We start from the raw sequence: 18070 nt of genomic DNA, 5'->3' as shown, positions 1-18070 counted from the left end.
CTTCAGTTGGCTGTTTTACAGATCACTCTTAACCTAGTCAAAGTGTCAGAGGCAATTAATTCTAAAGTTCAAAAATCAAGCACTCACTAGCAGTTTCCCTACCAGAGTTGAAAGCAGAAAGTTATTCTCTGAAATTCAGAGCCACTTAGTAGCCACGGATTTATGCAAAGCTTGCCGAAAGCTACTAGCAGGGCCTAGAGAATGAGGCCAAAGCACTACTTCCTGAGTGAGCGTACACACCACTATATTATGGGAGACGTTTTTCAGGGAGGTAAAAGGACATTTTATGATTTTAATGATTATATATTTTAATATTAGGAAACATCAAAATTAGATTTTAATGGACTATTACTTATAAGCAGGCTAAGTTTAAACTTTAAACTTTAAGTATGAGGACAGTTATTCAGTAAAGCATAGTACAGGCAGACAGATAAGGCCCCAAATATGACTGGCCCCCAGGTGGCTCTCACCTAGAGAGCAGGGCAGGCGGCAGGATCACAGCCAGCTAACAGAGCAAACAGCCAGACTCCACCCCTCCTGCCCAGGTCTGTTGTTCACTGTTGTATATTTACCTTATCAGAGCAACACAAGGGATCCTGCACTTTTTTTCCCCCCAGACTATTGAAAAGCAAGTTATAGATTGAATGTCATGCTGCCACTGTTAACAAATGTATACTAATGCTTTTTCTTTCCCATTGTCGCCTGGGTAAAAAGGAAACATTTCTCTATATAATCTCTTAAGAGTTCTTGTTGCCACCACAGCAGGTGAATCCAGAACCTAAAGACTTTTAGTCACTTGATACAAAAGAACTAAGGAGAACAATTATTCAGACCTTGTGGATAAGCCCATGTGAAATGCTGTGCAGCACTCAAAGCAGCACCAAAATCCCTCAGATGGCTGGTTACTTCAATATTTTGCCCCCACCCCCATGGTGATGGATTTTTGGCTGGGCATATATAACTGCCCAAAAGAAACACACTTCCAACCCCATCTTGCAGCTAGTGACAGGAAAGATACAACAACTTCCAGGTGATGCCTCTTCACCATTCCTGCTGGCTGCAAGTTTGAACAGGGGTGAGTCACCTGAACCAGGCATAGGAAAGTAACACCCCAAGAATATGGGAGCAACATGGTTAAGAGGGCCAAGGGCTGTGTGCAGCAGGACGCCATACTGGTTCACTTTTTTCGTGAAAGAATAAATGTCAACCTTTTTTAAATCATTTATTCGGGAGCTCTATCAGATACACCCAAACCTAGTAACCAAAAGTCCCCACACTTCACAATGACATTCAGGTACCAGCTCTTCATCTATTTCACTACCGACACACAGTAAGCACACAACCCACAACTGTAAAAAAAGTGAATGACAAGTACCGTGACAGAGTTAGGCCATCACCCCAAGGGTGCAGGTAGCATCCTCGGAGCAACAGGCAGGGAAGATAAAGTTTCAAGAGCTGGGCCTCCCCGGTGGTGCAGCGGTCGAGCGCTGGGTTGCAAAGCTGCCCGCAGCCTCTGCAGGGCCAATTCGATCCCCGGCCGCCGGGTGAGGGTCCCGCATGGCACGCGGACCTCTCCTGCCACCCACTGCTCCCCTCAGCGGTGTACTTCAGTGGTCTGCCTGTTCTGCTCTCTGCTCTGGTTCTGGTGAATTCTCTCACCCTCCTGTGCTTGTATAAATAAATAAAATACGTCTTTTTTAAAAAAAGTTTCAAAAGCTACAGGCAAGCAGAAATAATCCAATGATCAAAATGCATGCAGTTCCGCACAGGGAATTACACTCCAAAATAAGTTAAAGAGGCTGAGAAGGACAACTGGGGGAGGTCAGGAGGGTTAGGAGGTGATAAAGCTTCACTCATCTCTTCCTCTCCATCTATTGTACAGTAAAAAGGAAGAGAACCAGGCTGTTCACCCTTGGGAGCAGACTGGGCAGCCTGGGTTTAAAAAAATCTTGTTCCTTTGGTTTGGGTCCATTTAAGGAAAAAATCCTTTGGAACCCTTTGCCTTACATTTTGAATTGTGCACATCGCACTCGATTTAAACAAGCAGAGCGGCTCACTTCCCACATCGTCTCTGTCACATCCTAAGACAGCAGGACTGACTATATTATTGACTTTCCAGGTAAAAACTTTATTCCTACTCAGCCCTTTCCAGATGTCACATAAGTGTCCTTTTCTGATCTATCCTTGACTTCTCAGACTACCCAATCCCTTAGATCCCTGCATCGGAGGCCTGGGGTCCCCTGCCGTACACCACGCCACCTTCCACCAGTACTTGCTCGGGCGCTCATCCCAGTCACCATCCCCATGTGGTGCTTCGATGACATCACTGCATGTCTTAGGATTGAACCCTTCGTTACTTGTGCTGACGTATCACGACGGTAACTAGAGGTCCAGTTATAAATTGCGCTCAATGCTAAAATCGCCAAACCTCAAGTGAAAGCCTTTCACCCTTCTCCCCTCCTCCCCTCCACTGCCTTATTTCCTCTTAATCCTTAATTCCATACTCTCTCTCCCAAGCAAACTTATTCCCATTGGTCCTTCTACTAGAAGAAAGTTAGGATTCAGGTCCTGTCCAGTCTTGGTGCCAAAATTTCAAAAGTACAAGCTCTTCAACCCTTTGTTCCCACATCTGAACTGCCTCTTCCGCTGGACTCCAAGCACTTTCTCAAGCTCTAGCTCACCCTCGCCCACCTTACCTCCTCTCATGCCTATCACTTTACAGCTCTACTAAAGAGAAAACAGGTCTGCAATTTGGATGGGCAGGCCTGGATCCTTTCTCCCCTCTAGAATGTAAGCGTCACAAGGCAGGTCTGTTTAGTCCCGCATCCCTCAAGAGGCCAGGGGCAGTGCTTTGCGCACGGCAGGCATCCAGTTACTATTTGTGGACTAAACAAACTCAACCCCTTAGTCAAAATGTGACAATGGATGTAAATTTTGAACCACTGAGGCTCCATTTATTTATAAATTTAATACCCATCTCAAAGCAATGCCCACACATATTAGGGACACGCTAAGTATGGATCCACTTTCCTATTCCCACTAAAACCTTGGACATGCTGTTATTCCACTCACTGCAATGCTGTCACACTGTAATTAGGGTTCATCAGCCAGCCTGGGAAGTAGGGGAAATGTCATATTCAGTGCAATATACAACACAGGAGAGTAAGTTTCCTTGTACTGTGAATACTAAACCCAACAGGACAGGTAAAGCACCTCAATAAAAATCCGTTTTTCTTCTCTCTCCCAGTCTCCTTCCTCTCATTGCTAAACCCCCTAAAGCTAAGACTTCACCCACTGGCTATCCACCTGCTCCTTGCAACCTGACTTTCTTCTCAACCTGCTGAAACTCTCCTCTAGTTTTAGCAGTGACCTTACTTGCCAAGTCTAGGGGCCACCTTCTTGCTTCTCATTTAAGACTATCATCGGATGAGGGCCTGCCCTGGTAGTGCTGGCAGTTGAGCACTGCACTGTGAAGCTGTCCGCAGCCTCTGCAGCTCCGGTTCCATCCCAGCTGGCCAGCAAGGGCTCCACATGGCACTGCAGACCTCCCCTGTCTTGCCCGCTGCTCCCCTCAGCTGTGTATTTTGTCAGTCTGCCTGTTCTGTTCCCCACTCTGTCTCTGGTGAATCCTCTCACCCTCCCGCGCATCTGGCCTGTACCCCAGTTATTATATAAATAAATAAATATTTTATTAAAAAAAAAAGACTATCAACAGCTGAGAAAACACAATTGCCACCCATTTTTAAAACTTCTTAAAACCTTGTGACCATCTTAAAACCTCTTCACCAGCTCATTTCACTGGTTCTTTTCCTTCTTTCCAGCCTTTAGTGGACACACACCAGTGTCCTGCTGTCTTCCAAGTTCCCATTCACTCCTCAAGGAGCTCTTCATGCTGATAATTTCACTATGACCTCTCTTTCAGTGGTGCAACTTTAGTATTTTCGAAAGTGCTTTTAGATCCAAAAGTACATGTGCCTAAGGGACTGATTCACCTAATAATTCCACCTTCACTTCAGCTCGGCAATAATATGTAGAAACATCTGCGCATAAGAGTCAGAAGACAAGTTCCTGTTCCAGTTCTACCACTAACAGTGGGCACATTGGGCATGTCCAGTCTTCAGCTCAAAAGGGCATGAGTCAGGGCTGAACCTCAGGCAAGTCTTCTGGGGCTGACACCGTGGCCACCTACGTTTGTATCATCAAAATGAACCCACTCGTGGTTGCCCATTATAGCTCCTTGTTTAAAAAAAAGGGTCCTCTCAGTGACTCCACTGCTGTCAAATCATCTCAGCCTGTGCCCCTGACTCTATCTTCCCACATGCAACAGACCAGGGAACCCCAGCATTTCTTCCTTCTCTGCTGTAATTCTGCTTTTGGCAAAGGTTGTCCTGGTGAGGCAGCGTGTATAGGAGCAATACCTTCCCCCACAATCAGGAAAGACCCAAGTTCTGGGCCCAGTATCGTGCTGTCTACAACAGCATAAGCGACCTCAGTGTCGCTTCTCAGTGTCTCCGTGTCCTCTACAAAAGCAGGCAGTTACGTGAAGCTGTTTCCTACTTCTAAAATTCAATGACTCTTGAACTGACAATTTCCTGCATATCCAAAACTAGCCAAACTTGCTAGCTAACTTATTCATCCCTTGACTTCACTGAAATTGTACAGGCCTGACTCAAAAACAGATCAAAATTCATGATGCTAAAAACAGTAAAGCAACTTGCTCAGTAAGGACCCACACAAAATACTGGGGGGTAAGGAAGGAAGGGCTCCTCCTAATTACACTGAAATTATTCCCGCTTCTCAGGAATCTCTGCTCTGGAGATCTAACCTCCAAGGACGGTACTAGGAAAACCTCTCATGGGCAAACTTACATATATGCCTTCTCCTTTAACAAAGTAATTATTTCCCAAGGTTTAGACAAGCATTCGGAGACAACAGTTAATGTTCGCTTAGATGTGCAATTAATTCTATATTACATTCACAGATATGAATAGCAGATGTGACATCTCCGTATATATACAAAGATGTGGATAGACCAAAGCCACATCTGTCATTCATACACATGTAAATGAACTTAAAACCAATGTTGAAAAAAAAAAAGTGAGTGGTAAAAATACTGATTATTGTAGCAAAGAGCTCATGATAATACTGTATCAACCGTCACTTCAAGTATATAGACACTGCTATAAATAGTTGGATAATTAAAAAGTACTTCAATAGTTCATGTGAGTTTCAGCTTTTCTTGTAATTACTGTTTTATCCTTTACTTTTGGTACCTCACACCTTAACTAGAACAACCAATAGGTTTTAATGTCTTCAAATAATTTCTGTAAAAACTGCATTCAATAAACTAGCTCTGAACTAAAATGATGACAGTCCAGTAAGATGAAGTTGAATGACCACGGGGTGAAATGATTACAGAAATAAAGAGATCTGTGCAGATAAGGGCACTCTTCCTAGAATTAGCTCTTAACTTGGTTTTTAAAAGCCTTAAAAGAATTGCACAGATTGAATCAAAGTAGATGAGAACACTGAACCATAATCAGCCTTTTCAGTCCTATGGAAAACATAAAATCAAAGACGTTCCATTAGGAAAAAGTCTCAAATATTTGAGACTGTGAACAGTGATAAATTCAGTGAAACCAGTTCATTGATGCAGTTATAATTGCTATTTCAGGAAACTCATAGTTTCTCAGCCTCAGTACTAGTACTGTGTTTAGTGCCCCTCCCACACAAGAGGAAGCATTTTGAGACCCCAAAATGTCTCCAAACATTGTTAAAATCTCTACCGTGGCAAAATCACCCTGCATTAAGAACCACTGGGGTAAAGTCAGTGTCGAGTTGTAGAAAGCAAATTCACGTTACAGAAACACTTGAGTGCATGAGTCAGGGAAAAGCTATGACCTGAGGTTTCCACTCTCCTCTGGAGACACCACATTCTCTACAGGGTAAGAACAACACACCCAAAACCAGAAGCATACCATTTCCACGGGCTGTGCCTGCTGGCAGCCTCACAAGTTCCCAATTCACAGACAAGTCAGAGAAAACACATCAGCATCTTCCAGGTAAGTCTCAGGAAACTCTGGGACTGCTAGGTGTGGCACCTTCTTGGTGATGGTGGGGTGAGCTTCTATATGTTTGTCTTAAGGCATTAAATATGCAGGTAAATACACACATATTTTTAAGATTGTTTCGGCAAAACTACTACTTAAATCCAACTAAACAGAATATTGGGGGAAATTTACATTCTAATTAAAGGAAGCTTTTTCTCACTTCATCTGTTGTCAAAAAGCTGGACTGTAGCACAGAATGCTAAGCAAAACCACATTTTCTTCATCAACTAAGAATTTTGTCGTGCTTCATGATATATGAAAATCAATTATGACTAAACAGTATTGAAGATTCAGAAATGCAGAGACCAGACTGAATCTAAAAATAATGCCAAGTTATTCTGCATGGGGGAAAAAAAATCTTTTTTTTTAATAGAGTTCAATATTCATCTTACTTGACTCTTTCCTAAAAATAAAAAGACCAAAATTAATCTGGTTACCCAAGTTTACTTTCTGTATTGCAACTAATTAAGTTTCTCTTCACTAGCAATATCTGACTTGGATTCCTTATCATTCAAGGCATTAATAAAAAGTTCAACAACTCCTTTGCTTACTTTCAGTAAAGTCTGTTTCCTAATTTGTAATACACTTTGGCTGTGAAATATATTTAGCATGTTCTGACAATCAAAATGCATGCCAAGAAAAAGCATTTTCAGAAATTTACACAAAAGAGCAACTTCTCAAAACACTGAACTCACACATTATACTTCCTATAAAGTAACAAATCAATTCAAAGGTAAACAACCACCTTCAGTTAAACTTGTTAGTAAGTAGATTAGTTACTTAGGTTTTTTTAACTGTTGTCTGATCCCAGGATGAATTACATCCGAATCTAAGACTTTAGCATATGCAGATGTAGGAACCATAGCTGTAAAGCAACTGATTATTTTCTCCCTTTTAAATGTGTTCCCTCTTTTTCCCATTAGTGTTTTTTAGATAGTAAGTGTCTATAATCTCAAAAATAACCTGGGAAAACGCTTTAAAATTCAGACTCAAAGCTGTAGTTACATGCACAGTTTCTCAATAAGAAACACAAGCCCTTAAAATTTTTAACAGGCATGCTCAATCATCTAGGTAAATTCTAAAGCAGTTCTCACACAAGAACTACAATCTAGGGTTCCCTAAGATACTTTAAAGTTATCTTTAAAAGAATATATGAACAGGGCCTCCCTGGTGGCACAGGGTTGTTAAAGACAGCACTATTGAGCTATCCCAGCCACTGTGGCGAGTCCAGGGAGCTATCCACGTGGCAGAGCAGACCTCTCCTGCCTCTCCGCTGCTCCCCTCAGCAGCGTATTTCAGTAGATCTGCCTGTTCTACTCCCAGTTCTGTCTCTGGTGAATCCTCTTTTCCACCACCCCCCACCTCTGGCCCACACCCCAGTTCTTCTATGCATAAATAAAAATAAATCCTTTAAAAAAAATACACAACCAAACTTAATAACACCTTGGAATGGATGAGATGAGGATTTTGTATTTCTTGCTCCTTACAAGTCTATTATTTCATTTTAAATAACTGAGCATATCCTTTGTTCTATGGTGAATGCCCCCCCCAAAAAAATACTCATAAGAAACTACTTTTGAATAGTATTCAGAACAAGCCCTATTTAGTGAAACCAAGATTATGCCAGCACCGATCATCACATTTATGCCCCGTTGTTATCGCTCTTACTGTCATGACTGCTCCAATGAGAGATTACAGACCAAGGCGAAGAAGGCAGCGCGCTGCGCTGGTGCCACTCTGCACTATTAAAGCTCCTTTTTATGCAAATGTGGCCCTCACCGGTACTAAGGCAGCAACAGGACTTTCTAGACAACCTCTGTGGTGACTGAAAAGCAGCACTGATTTGAATTTCAGTCCACGGCAATGCCCAGTACTTGCCACTGCCTGGAACTATGTAATTTTGCTTCTCCAAACCCAGACAAAACGTGGTCCCTTCGCTTTTTCGGCCTTTCGCACAACATGCCACCTAAGTTGTCACCCGCATGTGAGGGCTGGGATTTAGCAAGTCTTCAAACAATGGCTTGGGTGTTTTCTTTTCTCGTTTAGATTTCGCAAGGGAAATTTCTGGCCGCTTCAGCAGGGCACGCATTAAACAAGACCAGAGCCAGGGAAAGTGACAGATGCAGCCGTCCCGTGGTGTATGGTGATTCTATTTAGTTTTTATTTGGATACTTTCATCACTTCTTATGTCTTCAGGAGAAGAAAACCATCCTGTACCCCACGTCGTTTAAAAACTTACAAAGGAAAAAAAAAAAGACACAACCCTAGGCCACAGTCCACCTCCTTTACGGGATAAGGGGGGTGAACACCAACTCCCCCCGCGCGCCCGGCCGGCAGGGCCGCAGCCGGTGACAGAGCTTCGCGCAAAGCAACTCCCAGCGCCGGCGCTGCGCCCCCGCGCCGCGGCCCTTCCCGCGCCCTCCCCGTCCGCGCGGCCACGGCGCCCGCCCCAGCGCCCGCCCGGCCGGGCGGGTCCACGCGGCGCAGCCTCCAGGCGCCGCCCCGGCCCCCCGCGGCCCCGCGGGGCGCGGGGCCCGAGCCAGACCCCCCCAGCGCGCGGGGGAAGGAAGCGCCGCCGCACCTCAGCCGGGCCCCGACATCGCGGGCCGGGGGGCCCCGGGGAGGCGAGCGCGGCCCGGCCCCGGGGACGCGGCGCGGGCACCACGGCCGCGGGCCACAGCAGGAGACGGGGGTCCCGCGGCGGGCCGGGGAGGGGGCGCCTCACCTGCTCCTCCCGAGGGCGCCGCTGCCGCTCGCTGAGGGGACAACATGGAGCCTCCGCCTTCAGCAGGAGCAGCCCGGCGCGGGGAGGGGCGGGCAGGGGCGGGTCGAGCCAGGCCCGGAGGCGGGCCGCGGGCGGGGCCTGGGCGCCAGAGGAAACCGCGGCGGAGGAGGGGCGCGGGGCCGCCGGGCGGCGAGCGCCGGGCACGCAGGCCGGGCCGTCGGGCGGCCGGGCGGGAAAGCGCACGCGGCCGGATCCCGCCGGCGCCCGGAGCGTGTGCGCGTGCGCGGGAGCGCGAGGCGCGCCCCGGCCCCCTGGGCTGGGCCCTGGAGACGACGACACCTCGGGAACTGGAGCCCCCCGCGCGCCGGGTCCCCCGGCCTGTGGGGTCTATTCTGCGCCCTCATCCGGGGCCGGGAGGAAGCAGGAAAGAGGCCCGCAGCTGGGCGCGCCTCTCCGACGCCCGAACTACAACTCCCAGCAAGCCGTGCGGAGAGGAGACGGGAAGGCGGGCCGCGCGGAGTCCGCCTAAGAGCCCCACCTGGCGCTCCAACCGCTGAACTACAACTCCCAGCAGGCCGTGCGGGGTCCGCCTGCTCGCCCCGCCTGGCGCCCAGCGTGGACGCCGGCAGGGCTGGAGGCCTGGAGACACCTGGCCTCGAACCCCATGTTGGACGGCTTGGCCGCGTGGAGACGACTTGTTGTTTAGCGCGGGGGCGGGGAGGGGGCTCAATCCTGAGTGACATGAGCGTCCCTGTTGTTTTTTTTTTTTACGATCTTGACTTCATTACCACCATCCGCAGTTTCACCCTGTACTCCTGTCCCTGGCCGAGTCCGAAGGTGCACCACCACCGCCTTCACGTCTAAAGTAAGGACTTGCAATGAAACCCCTTCCGTTGGCCTTGTCCAGACATGGCCTCAGGTTTACAGGAGCCTGTTTTGTGGCTGCTTTTAGCGAGCACACGCCTTAATCTGTATGGTAGATCAAAACAAAACAGGGTTCTCTGAAAATGCTTCTATTCACACTTAACATGGGAGACGTGAGGAGAAAATGTCAGTTTCCACAAATGAAGAATATTGGGGAGAGTTTATTTTGGATTTGTTGGGGAATGGGGGTAGCGGGACATTTTGAAAGAGAGATAAGAAACTGCTGGGGGCCTCCCCGGTGGCACAGCGGGTTGAGCGCAGCGCTGTGAAGCTGGCCGCAGCCTCTGCAGCGCGGGTTCAATTCCCGGCCGGCCAGGAGATTCCCACATGGCGCAGCAGACCTCTCCTGTCTCGCCCGCTGCTCCCCGCAGCAGTGTATTTCATTAGTCTGCCTGTTCTGTTCCCTGCTCTTTCTCTGGTGAATCCTCTCACCCGCCTGCGCCTCTGGCCTGTACCCCAGTTCTTGTATAAAAATAAATAAATCTAAAAAAAAAAAACTGCTGAAACTTGTGGAGGCTAAACCTCCATACACCATCACCACCTCTTGGCATTACCACTGCCTCATTCATTAGACTCACTTTCTTGTTCCTTTAATGTTAAGCACCTAACTTTTGCTTTGGGAAAACCAAAATTATTCCATTTTCTTCTTTGTCTGACTTAGCTATTGTAACCTTCCCAGAACCTCATTCCAGCTACTTCTAGGCCCTGACAAGCCTTCGAGTTATTTTTTACTTTCCAAATGATTAGGCCAAAGGTGAAAAGGTAACGATAATTCTACCTTCTCTTACCTAAAGAGTTCCTGTTTTGATTTCTTCACCCCTATCCCTTTTTTTTTTTTTTAATTTGTACAAGAACCGGGGTACAGGCCAGATGCGTGGGAGGGTGAGAGAACTCACCAGAGACGGAGCGGGGAACAGAACAGGCAGACTGACAAAATACACTGCTGAGGGCAGGAGAGGTCTGCCCACCATGTGGGACCCTTGCTGGCTAGCTGGGATGGAACCGGCGCTGCAGAGACTGCGGACAGCTTCACAGCGCTGTGCTCAACCGCCTGCACCACTAGGGGAGGCCCTCCCCAATCCCTTTTGATTCCCACCCCTTCCCCTCCCCCCAGCCCCCAACTCTCAATATTATTTAAATACCCTCCTTTAGATTTATTATTTTAAAATATTTATTTATTTATTTTATACAAGAGCTGGGGTACAGGCCAGAGGTGTGGGAGGGTGAGAGGATTCACCAGAGACAGAGCAGGGAGCAGAAGAGGCAGACGACTGAAAACACTGCTGAGGGGAGCAGTCAGGGAGACAGGAGAGGTCTGCCTCACCATGTGGGACTCTCCCTGGCCGGCAGGGAATCGAACTGGTGCTGCAGAGGCTGTGGACAGCTTCACAGCGCTGCGCTCAACCTGCTGCACCACCAGTACCCTCCTTTAAAGAGTGGATATTAGAGCTAAATATGTTTGGTTATTGGGGTTTTACCCTGGAGGTGGGAAGGCAAGTCCTACGAGTTGTGATACTAATGTGGATTATTATTTGCATGTTCAGAAAGAGAGAGGAGGGGCCAACGGGCAATAGGTCTTCACAATCACAACATTCACTGTAAGAGTTTAAAATTGTGTGCACAAAGGGCCTCCGTGGTGGCGCAAGAGGCTAAGCACCGCACTATGAAGCAATCCGCAGCCTCTGCAGCAAGAGTTCCCTTCACATGGCAGCCACCACATGGCGCAGCAGACCTCTCCTGTCTTGCCCGCAGCCCCCCTCAGCAGTGTATTTCAGTCAAACTGCCTGTTCTGTCACCCACTCTCTGGTGAATGCTCTCTCTCTCTCTCTCTCTCTCTCTCTCACAGACACACAGACACACACACACCCATCTCTGGCCTGTACCCCAGCTCTTGTAGGCATAAATAAATCTTTAAAAAATAAAAAAATAGGGCCTCCCCGGTGGCGCAGAGGTTGAGCGCTGGGTCGCGAAGCTGCCCGTGGCCTCTGCAGCGCCGGTTGGAGGGCCGGTTCGATCCCCGGCTGCTCCCCCGCCTCCGGAGGAGGGTCCCACATGGCTCGTAGACCTCACAGACCTCTCCTGCCGCCTGCTGCTCCCCTCAGCAGTGTACTTCAGTCCTTCTGCCTGCTCTGCTCCCCGCTCTGGCTCTGGTGAATTCTCTCACCCTCCCACGCTTCTGACTGTAACCAGTGCTTGTATAAATAAATAATATTTTAAAAAATAAAATAAATCTTTAAAAAAATAAAATTGTGTGCACAGCCATCATTTTCTATTCCCCTTCTTACATTATCATTCTCCATAAGATCTCTGACCATCTGACTTGTGTTTTATTTTTCTTTTTGCCTCTTATTACTATAATATAAGTTACAGGAACAGGAACAGGAACTTTCGTCAGTTTTTGTCTATTGCTGCATTCCCAGTGCTTCAAATTGTGCCAAAGAAGGTAGATGTTACAACTAACACTGTTTGCTCACTTTCTTGTTCCTTTAAAGCTGAGTACCTAACATCTGCTTTTGAACAAAATTGCCTGTTCTATTTTATTTATTTTTAGATTTATTTATGCACAGAACTGGGGTGTAGGTCAGATGTGTGGGGTGGTGAGAGGATTCACTAGAGACAGAGTGGGGAGCAGAACAGGCAGATTTACTGAAATACACTGCTGAGGGGAGCAGTGGGTAAGACAGGAGAGGTCTGCTGCGCCATGTGTGGATCAGCTCCCTGGCCAGGGGTCGAACTCAGGCTGCAGCGGTGATAGCGCTGAGACTTAACCCCTACACCTGTTCTATTTTAAGGGCTCCCAATAGAGGGCCCCTGAAATCCATCCTGTCAGGAAATGACCAGCAAGTACTGACATTACATCTGTCTCAATATAACATCAAGGTGGACATTAGTACATCAGCCTTCCCCTTACCTTGGTGAGGTTTTGGCATTTGGAAACAGTAGAAATTATAGGTGGGCTTTAAGATTAGTCACAATTTAGAAAGCAATCCTGCCAAACAAACCAAAAAACATGTTTTTTTGGTTGGAGTTATTTCCCTCTCAAACATCCATGGTCATCAAAATAGTGAACATTCAAACTGCTAAATACTGATGACCCTGAGTATAGCCTGCCTTCCGCCATCTCACTTGAAATTAAGTCATGGGGTGAGATCAGAGGCTGAGCTTTCCTTGGAGCTTTCCAGAAGTAGGCAACTAATGTGTAGACATGTTTGAGTGGTTCAGGTCACTCGCTGTGGGGTCAGACTCACCTGTTTTTGAATTCTGCTCTGATGCTCACTAGCTGTGCAACCTTGGGTGAGTTGCTTAACCTCTTGAACCCATTTCATCATCTGCCAAATTATCTGAATATTCCAGTCACAGAGTTGTTGTAGGTTAAATGAGATGTGTTTGGCAACAATGACTGATGCATGGTTAGTGCTCAAAAATTGGTAGTAATCATACTCATTCTGGAAACGCAAAACAAACTTAAAATGCTCAAGATACTCATGTACTTTATGAAGCACAAAAATAGCAAAATTGTTTCCTGCTAAATTGACATCCACTGGTGACTCAGGTTCCAAAGCTTTCCAAAAATAGAGTGTTTGTTATATGCCAGGCACAGTGCTAGGCACAAAAATATTTAAAACACATTCCTGTCCTCTAGAGACTCACAGTCAAGAGAATAATTATCAAGCCAAGGAAGTAATTATCAAGCACATGACTGTGCTGGGACACAGTGGAACCTTCTCTTTTACCATCTACCTGCAGGATCCATGTTTAAGCATCAGTCTAGGCCCTGAGAAGGGACAGATTGGAATACTGGCATCCCTGCATTCCCCTGCTCTTGTGTAAAATGAGGAACTATCTCGGTATACTCATTCATAAAAAGAAAATAAACAGATGAGTGGATCAAGAAGCTGTGGTACATATACACAATGGAGTATTAGTCAGTGATCATAAAAGAAAAACATGCCATTTGTGGCAACATGGATGGAGCTGGAAGGGACTGTGTTAAGTGCAGTTAACCAGAAGTAGATACACTTATTTGTGGAATATAGAGAAACCAAACAGCAGGTAAATCTAAGACAAACATTAAAACCAACCCTGAAAGCTGCCCATAGATCTGAGGCACCCAAGGGGAAGGAGTAGGGAGGGGAGAGGACAGTGGACGGCAGTGAAGTACCATGGCTGCTTTAGTGGTGAGAGAGCAACATGACTACAGCTGAGAAGAGAAATCCTATACTGTGAAAAATATTAAGAAAGCAGTAAAACAATGGTCTTTCATTAAATAATCAGAGAGAAAGAAAGTTGTCAATCCCACTTCATAGGGTAAATATCGGACCCATCCTCAAAGTGCAAGATCTTTCAACTGCTTCATTGTTATTTCAACCAACAGCACAGCTAAGAAAAAAAAAATCTCAGAATTTACTGTTAAGGGGCCTCCCTGGTGGCACAAGGGGTTAAGCAGAGGACTATGAAGCAATCCGCAGCCTCTGCAGCAAGACTTCGATCCCTGGCTAGCCAGGGAGGTGACCCACATGGCACAGCAGACCTCTCCTGTCTCGCCCGCTGCTCCCCTCAGCAGTGTGTTTCAGTCAGTCTGCCTGATATGTTCCCCATTCTGTTTCTGGTGAATCCTCTTTCCCTCCGCATCTCTGGCCTGTACCCCAGCTCTTGTATGCATAAATAAATAAATCTTTAAAAAAAATAATTTGCTGTTAAGGAAGCCACATACCTCACAGCATGTACAGCATGTTATCATTTGTATTTGAAAGGGTACATGAGGTTATAGATTTGCTATATTCACCTTTGTTTGCAATGGCCACAGAAACCTCTTAACTAATTAGCGATGTGTATGTAGAGGGGAGGCTGGTGGATAGAGAATGGCTAGAGATAGAAAAAAACCTTATAGTATATGCATTTTTAAATATACCTATGAATAAACACATATGTGACTTGTGAATGGATTCAAAATTTTTTTTTTATTATTATTATTTTATAGAGGCATGTTTATTTGTTTATTTGTTTGTTTGTTTGTTTGTTTTGTTTACACATGCACTGGGTACAGCCAGAAGCACGGGAGGGTGAGAGAATTCACCAGAGCCAGAGCGGGGAGCAGAGCAGGCAGAAGGACCGAAGTACACTGCTGAGGGGAGCAGCGGGCGGCAGGAGAGGTCTGCGCGCCATGTGGGACCCTCCTCCGGTGGCCGGGGAGCAGCCGGGGATCGAACTGGCGCTGCAGAGGCCGCGGGCAGGTTCGCAACCCAGCGCTCAACCGCTGCGCCACCGGGGAGGCCCGGATTCAAAATTTTTAAAATTAAAACATAATTTTTTTTGGGGGGGGGGCCTCCCTGGTGGCACAAGGGGTTAAGACGCAACCTATGAAGCTGTCTGCAGCCTCTCCAACATGAGTTCAATTCCCTGGCTGGCCAGGAAGTAGTTGCCCACATGGCGCAGCAGACCTCTCTTGATTCGCCCCCTCAGCAGTGTACTTCAGTCAGTCTGCCTGTTCTGTTCCCCACTCTTGTCTCTGGTGAATCCTCTCATCCCCCACACCTCTGGCCTAAACCCCAGCTCTTGTATGCATAAATAAATCAATCTTAAAAAAATGTGATATTTCCCCCCTGAATATCAAGGAAAAATGGGAGAATGAGAGGGCCTAGAAGCTAAGTGTGACACTACCTGTATAGATACCATCTTCTAAGGCCAAGGTCAAGAGAGGCTCTGCTCAGTGCTTCACAGCCAAACTTGCTCCATGGAAATCCTGAGAAATGGCTATGCTCCAGAAAGCACTCAAAAAAATCCCATCTGAGCCATTCCCTACCCAAAAATTTTCACCGAATCCCCATTAGCCTTAAACACAGTCTCAATTCTTTAGTGCTATATTACTGTTTCCCCACATCCTGGCCCTATTGTATCTCCCCCCCATTTTATCTCCCTCTCTACCCAATTCGAGGCCTCTGCTCTAGCCAACCTGGGCTACCCACACCCAAAACACCTGACACACCATCACACTTCTCCGCCTGCGGCCACCACAGATGGCTATGCAGACTGTGAGTTGCATGAAGGCAGCCAGAAGAAGGGAGGGGCAGGAAGGAGCCAAAATGGGAGACTCCTGCTCGAAAAGTAGCACTGAGGTGCACAGCAGCTGGGCTGGGAAGAAGGAATGCTTTTTGTGATTCTTCTATCTAAAAGGATGTCTTTGTATACTTGCATAAAAGCAACCCCAGCATCTGCATCCCATGTGTTAACTACCTCCTTAACAGTCCAAACTCCTAACATTGTCCTTTATAAAGCCTCCCTAAGCTACTATAACTCCATGATGATTCCCTCCCTTCTTAAATCATACAATTCTCTGGCCAAGTAATCATAGCATTAGAGTTTTGTGTCGTTTATCGTTGCCTTTAATTTGTATTTTTTAACTTTCTGTGAATATGTCCTAAACCCCAACTAGCTTGTAAGCTTATTGAAGACAGGACAAACATATTTTTTGAATCCTTCCAAATTTCCCAGGATAGAGTCATACACACAGCAGGTAAATATTTGTGGCATAAATGATATATACAAATAACATACCAAGCTGGAATTAGTCTCAGGGAAGTGGGCTGGTATGGCAAGAAGAGAGCAGGAAGGAAAGCCAGCTTCAAGAATTGAACCTAACACAGAGGCCTCTTGTGTAAAAAAGGTCACAAGAGAACGCCAAGACCACATCAGTGTATTGATTTTTAGCGTCTTTTCTCAATTTCTAGATATCATGGAAATGGGCATCCTTTTCAGCCAGGATCCCCAGTTTCTAGCAAAAATTGTTAGAGGCAGGGACCAGCATCATTCATGTCTTTATCCAGCACCTAGTGATGTAGTTTTAAATTTTATACTTTTATCAGAATGGGGGGATAACTAGCCTGCTTATCAGATTGGCTTGTATATTTCCCTTTGTCATCTAAAGGACAGTCTGCTGCATTATCAACAATGCTGTAAGTGCCAGAGTAAGATATTTGGCCGCCAAGTTATTTTGGGAAATAGTCTTCTGTGCCTTTTTTCAGAGTGTTGCAATGGCCAAGAGTTGGGGTTTTTTGTTTGTTTTTTTCCCTATCTGGGCTTTACCTGACCTTAAAAACTGTCAAGGGCAGATGTAGTTCACTGCCTGTTCTAGAAGATTTCCACTAGTCAGATTGCTTTCCTCCTGGCTGACTCCCTCCCACTTCATGAGACTGCATCTTTACAGGATCTGCTGATCCTGCAATAGTCCTTCATCGATTGCTGCTTTAGCAATAACAAGGCCTTCTGCCTTGATTTTTATGATTTCCAGTCTATGTTCCCCTTTTTAAAAGAAGTCTATACCTTTCAAATATTTGGATGAGCTGTGGAGAGAAGGCTTTGAATTTCACAAGCCAACCGACCCTAAAAAGTGAGCAAATCTCATTATCTAGATATCTGGTTTCAGATACATTTTCTGTTAAGGACCTTTTATAGGCTATGATTAAAATTCAATTGTGTCTTTTATGCCATATTCTAAATTTTTAAATAACTCACTATAGCCACAGCCAGGATGTTATCTCCTGGCTCTGCTTTTTCTCATCAGCTCAGCTGTTGTTATTCCTTAAAAAACGTCTTCTCTACCTGACGGCCTATTCCGATCAAAGACCAAACTAAAGACCCGAAGGCCGAGCTGCAGTCCCCTCTAGGGAGAGCAGCGAGGTAAGAATACCAAGCAGGGTCTGTAGCTGCACTGCAATGTGATTGGAATGAGTAATGGATTTGCACTCGCAGGGCATCTTTCTCCACCTACCAAGTGGGCGCCTGTGCCACCCCTGTCTCAGGAGACTCTGCGACACGGCCAGATGGATTCCCACGGCACCGGGCTGCACAGGCCGGGACCACAACGTGCTTTTCACCTTTCACAGGCGGGAAAGCCTCAGACAAAAGACACCAGCTCTGGCATTTGTGCAACAGATACTCTCCAGCTCATGGGAGGGAAAAAGCAGTGCCCTGCGGCTGAGTTACACAATCAGCCACGACCCCCAAACGCTCCCTGAGAGGTACCAAGAAACGCCGGGCCCCGGGCCCTCGGGGTTCGGCCGCAGCGGCGGGCGGGGCCTGGCGCCCGGTCACGCCCCCGCGTCCGGCTCCCCGAGGAGCGCGGGCGCCGCGCGAGACCGGCCGCGCCTCCTTCCTGCGGCCGCGCCGGGGGCCAGCGCCTGCGCCTGCGCCCTGTCGCCGGAGCCTCGACGCGGCCGCCGCCCGCCCCCGCCGCGCGCTCGCGGGCCCCCAGTGCGCCTGCGCGCCCGCGCTCCCGCCCTCGCGCCGCGCTCGGCTGAGTCAGTCAGTCTGA

The 18070-nt window shown here is 47.1% G+C and overlaps 1 protein-coding gene across 1 annotated transcript in view; it reads right to left on the bottom strand.

Annotated features, from left to right (window-relative positions):
- The window catches only part of ATL3 (atlastin GTPase 3), a 35534-nt gene extending 26550 nt beyond the window's left edge, over window positions 1-8984 (bottom strand). The window contains exon 1 of the mRNA XM_037517730.2: window positions 8836-8984. Within this exon, the coding sequence (XP_037373627.1) occupies window positions 8836-8881 (46 nt within the window). The 5' untranslated portion in view covers window positions 8882-8984. The remainder of the gene's footprint in view (window positions 1-8835) is intronic.
- Between the last annotated feature and the right edge of the window lie 9086 nt (window positions 8985-18070).

The sequence above is a fragment of the Talpa occidentalis genome, unplaced genomic scaffold (assembly GCF_014898055.3).
Source record: "Talpa occidentalis isolate TD23 unplaced genomic scaffold, MPIMG_talOcc4v2.1 talOcc4.17, whole genome shotgun sequence".
Lineage (NCBI taxonomy): Eukaryota > Metazoa > Chordata > Mammalia > Eulipotyphla > Talpidae > Talpa > Talpa occidentalis.
The sequence above is the reverse complement of the archived record's forward strand: the minus strand, read 5'-3'. Positions and strand labels throughout refer to the sequence as shown.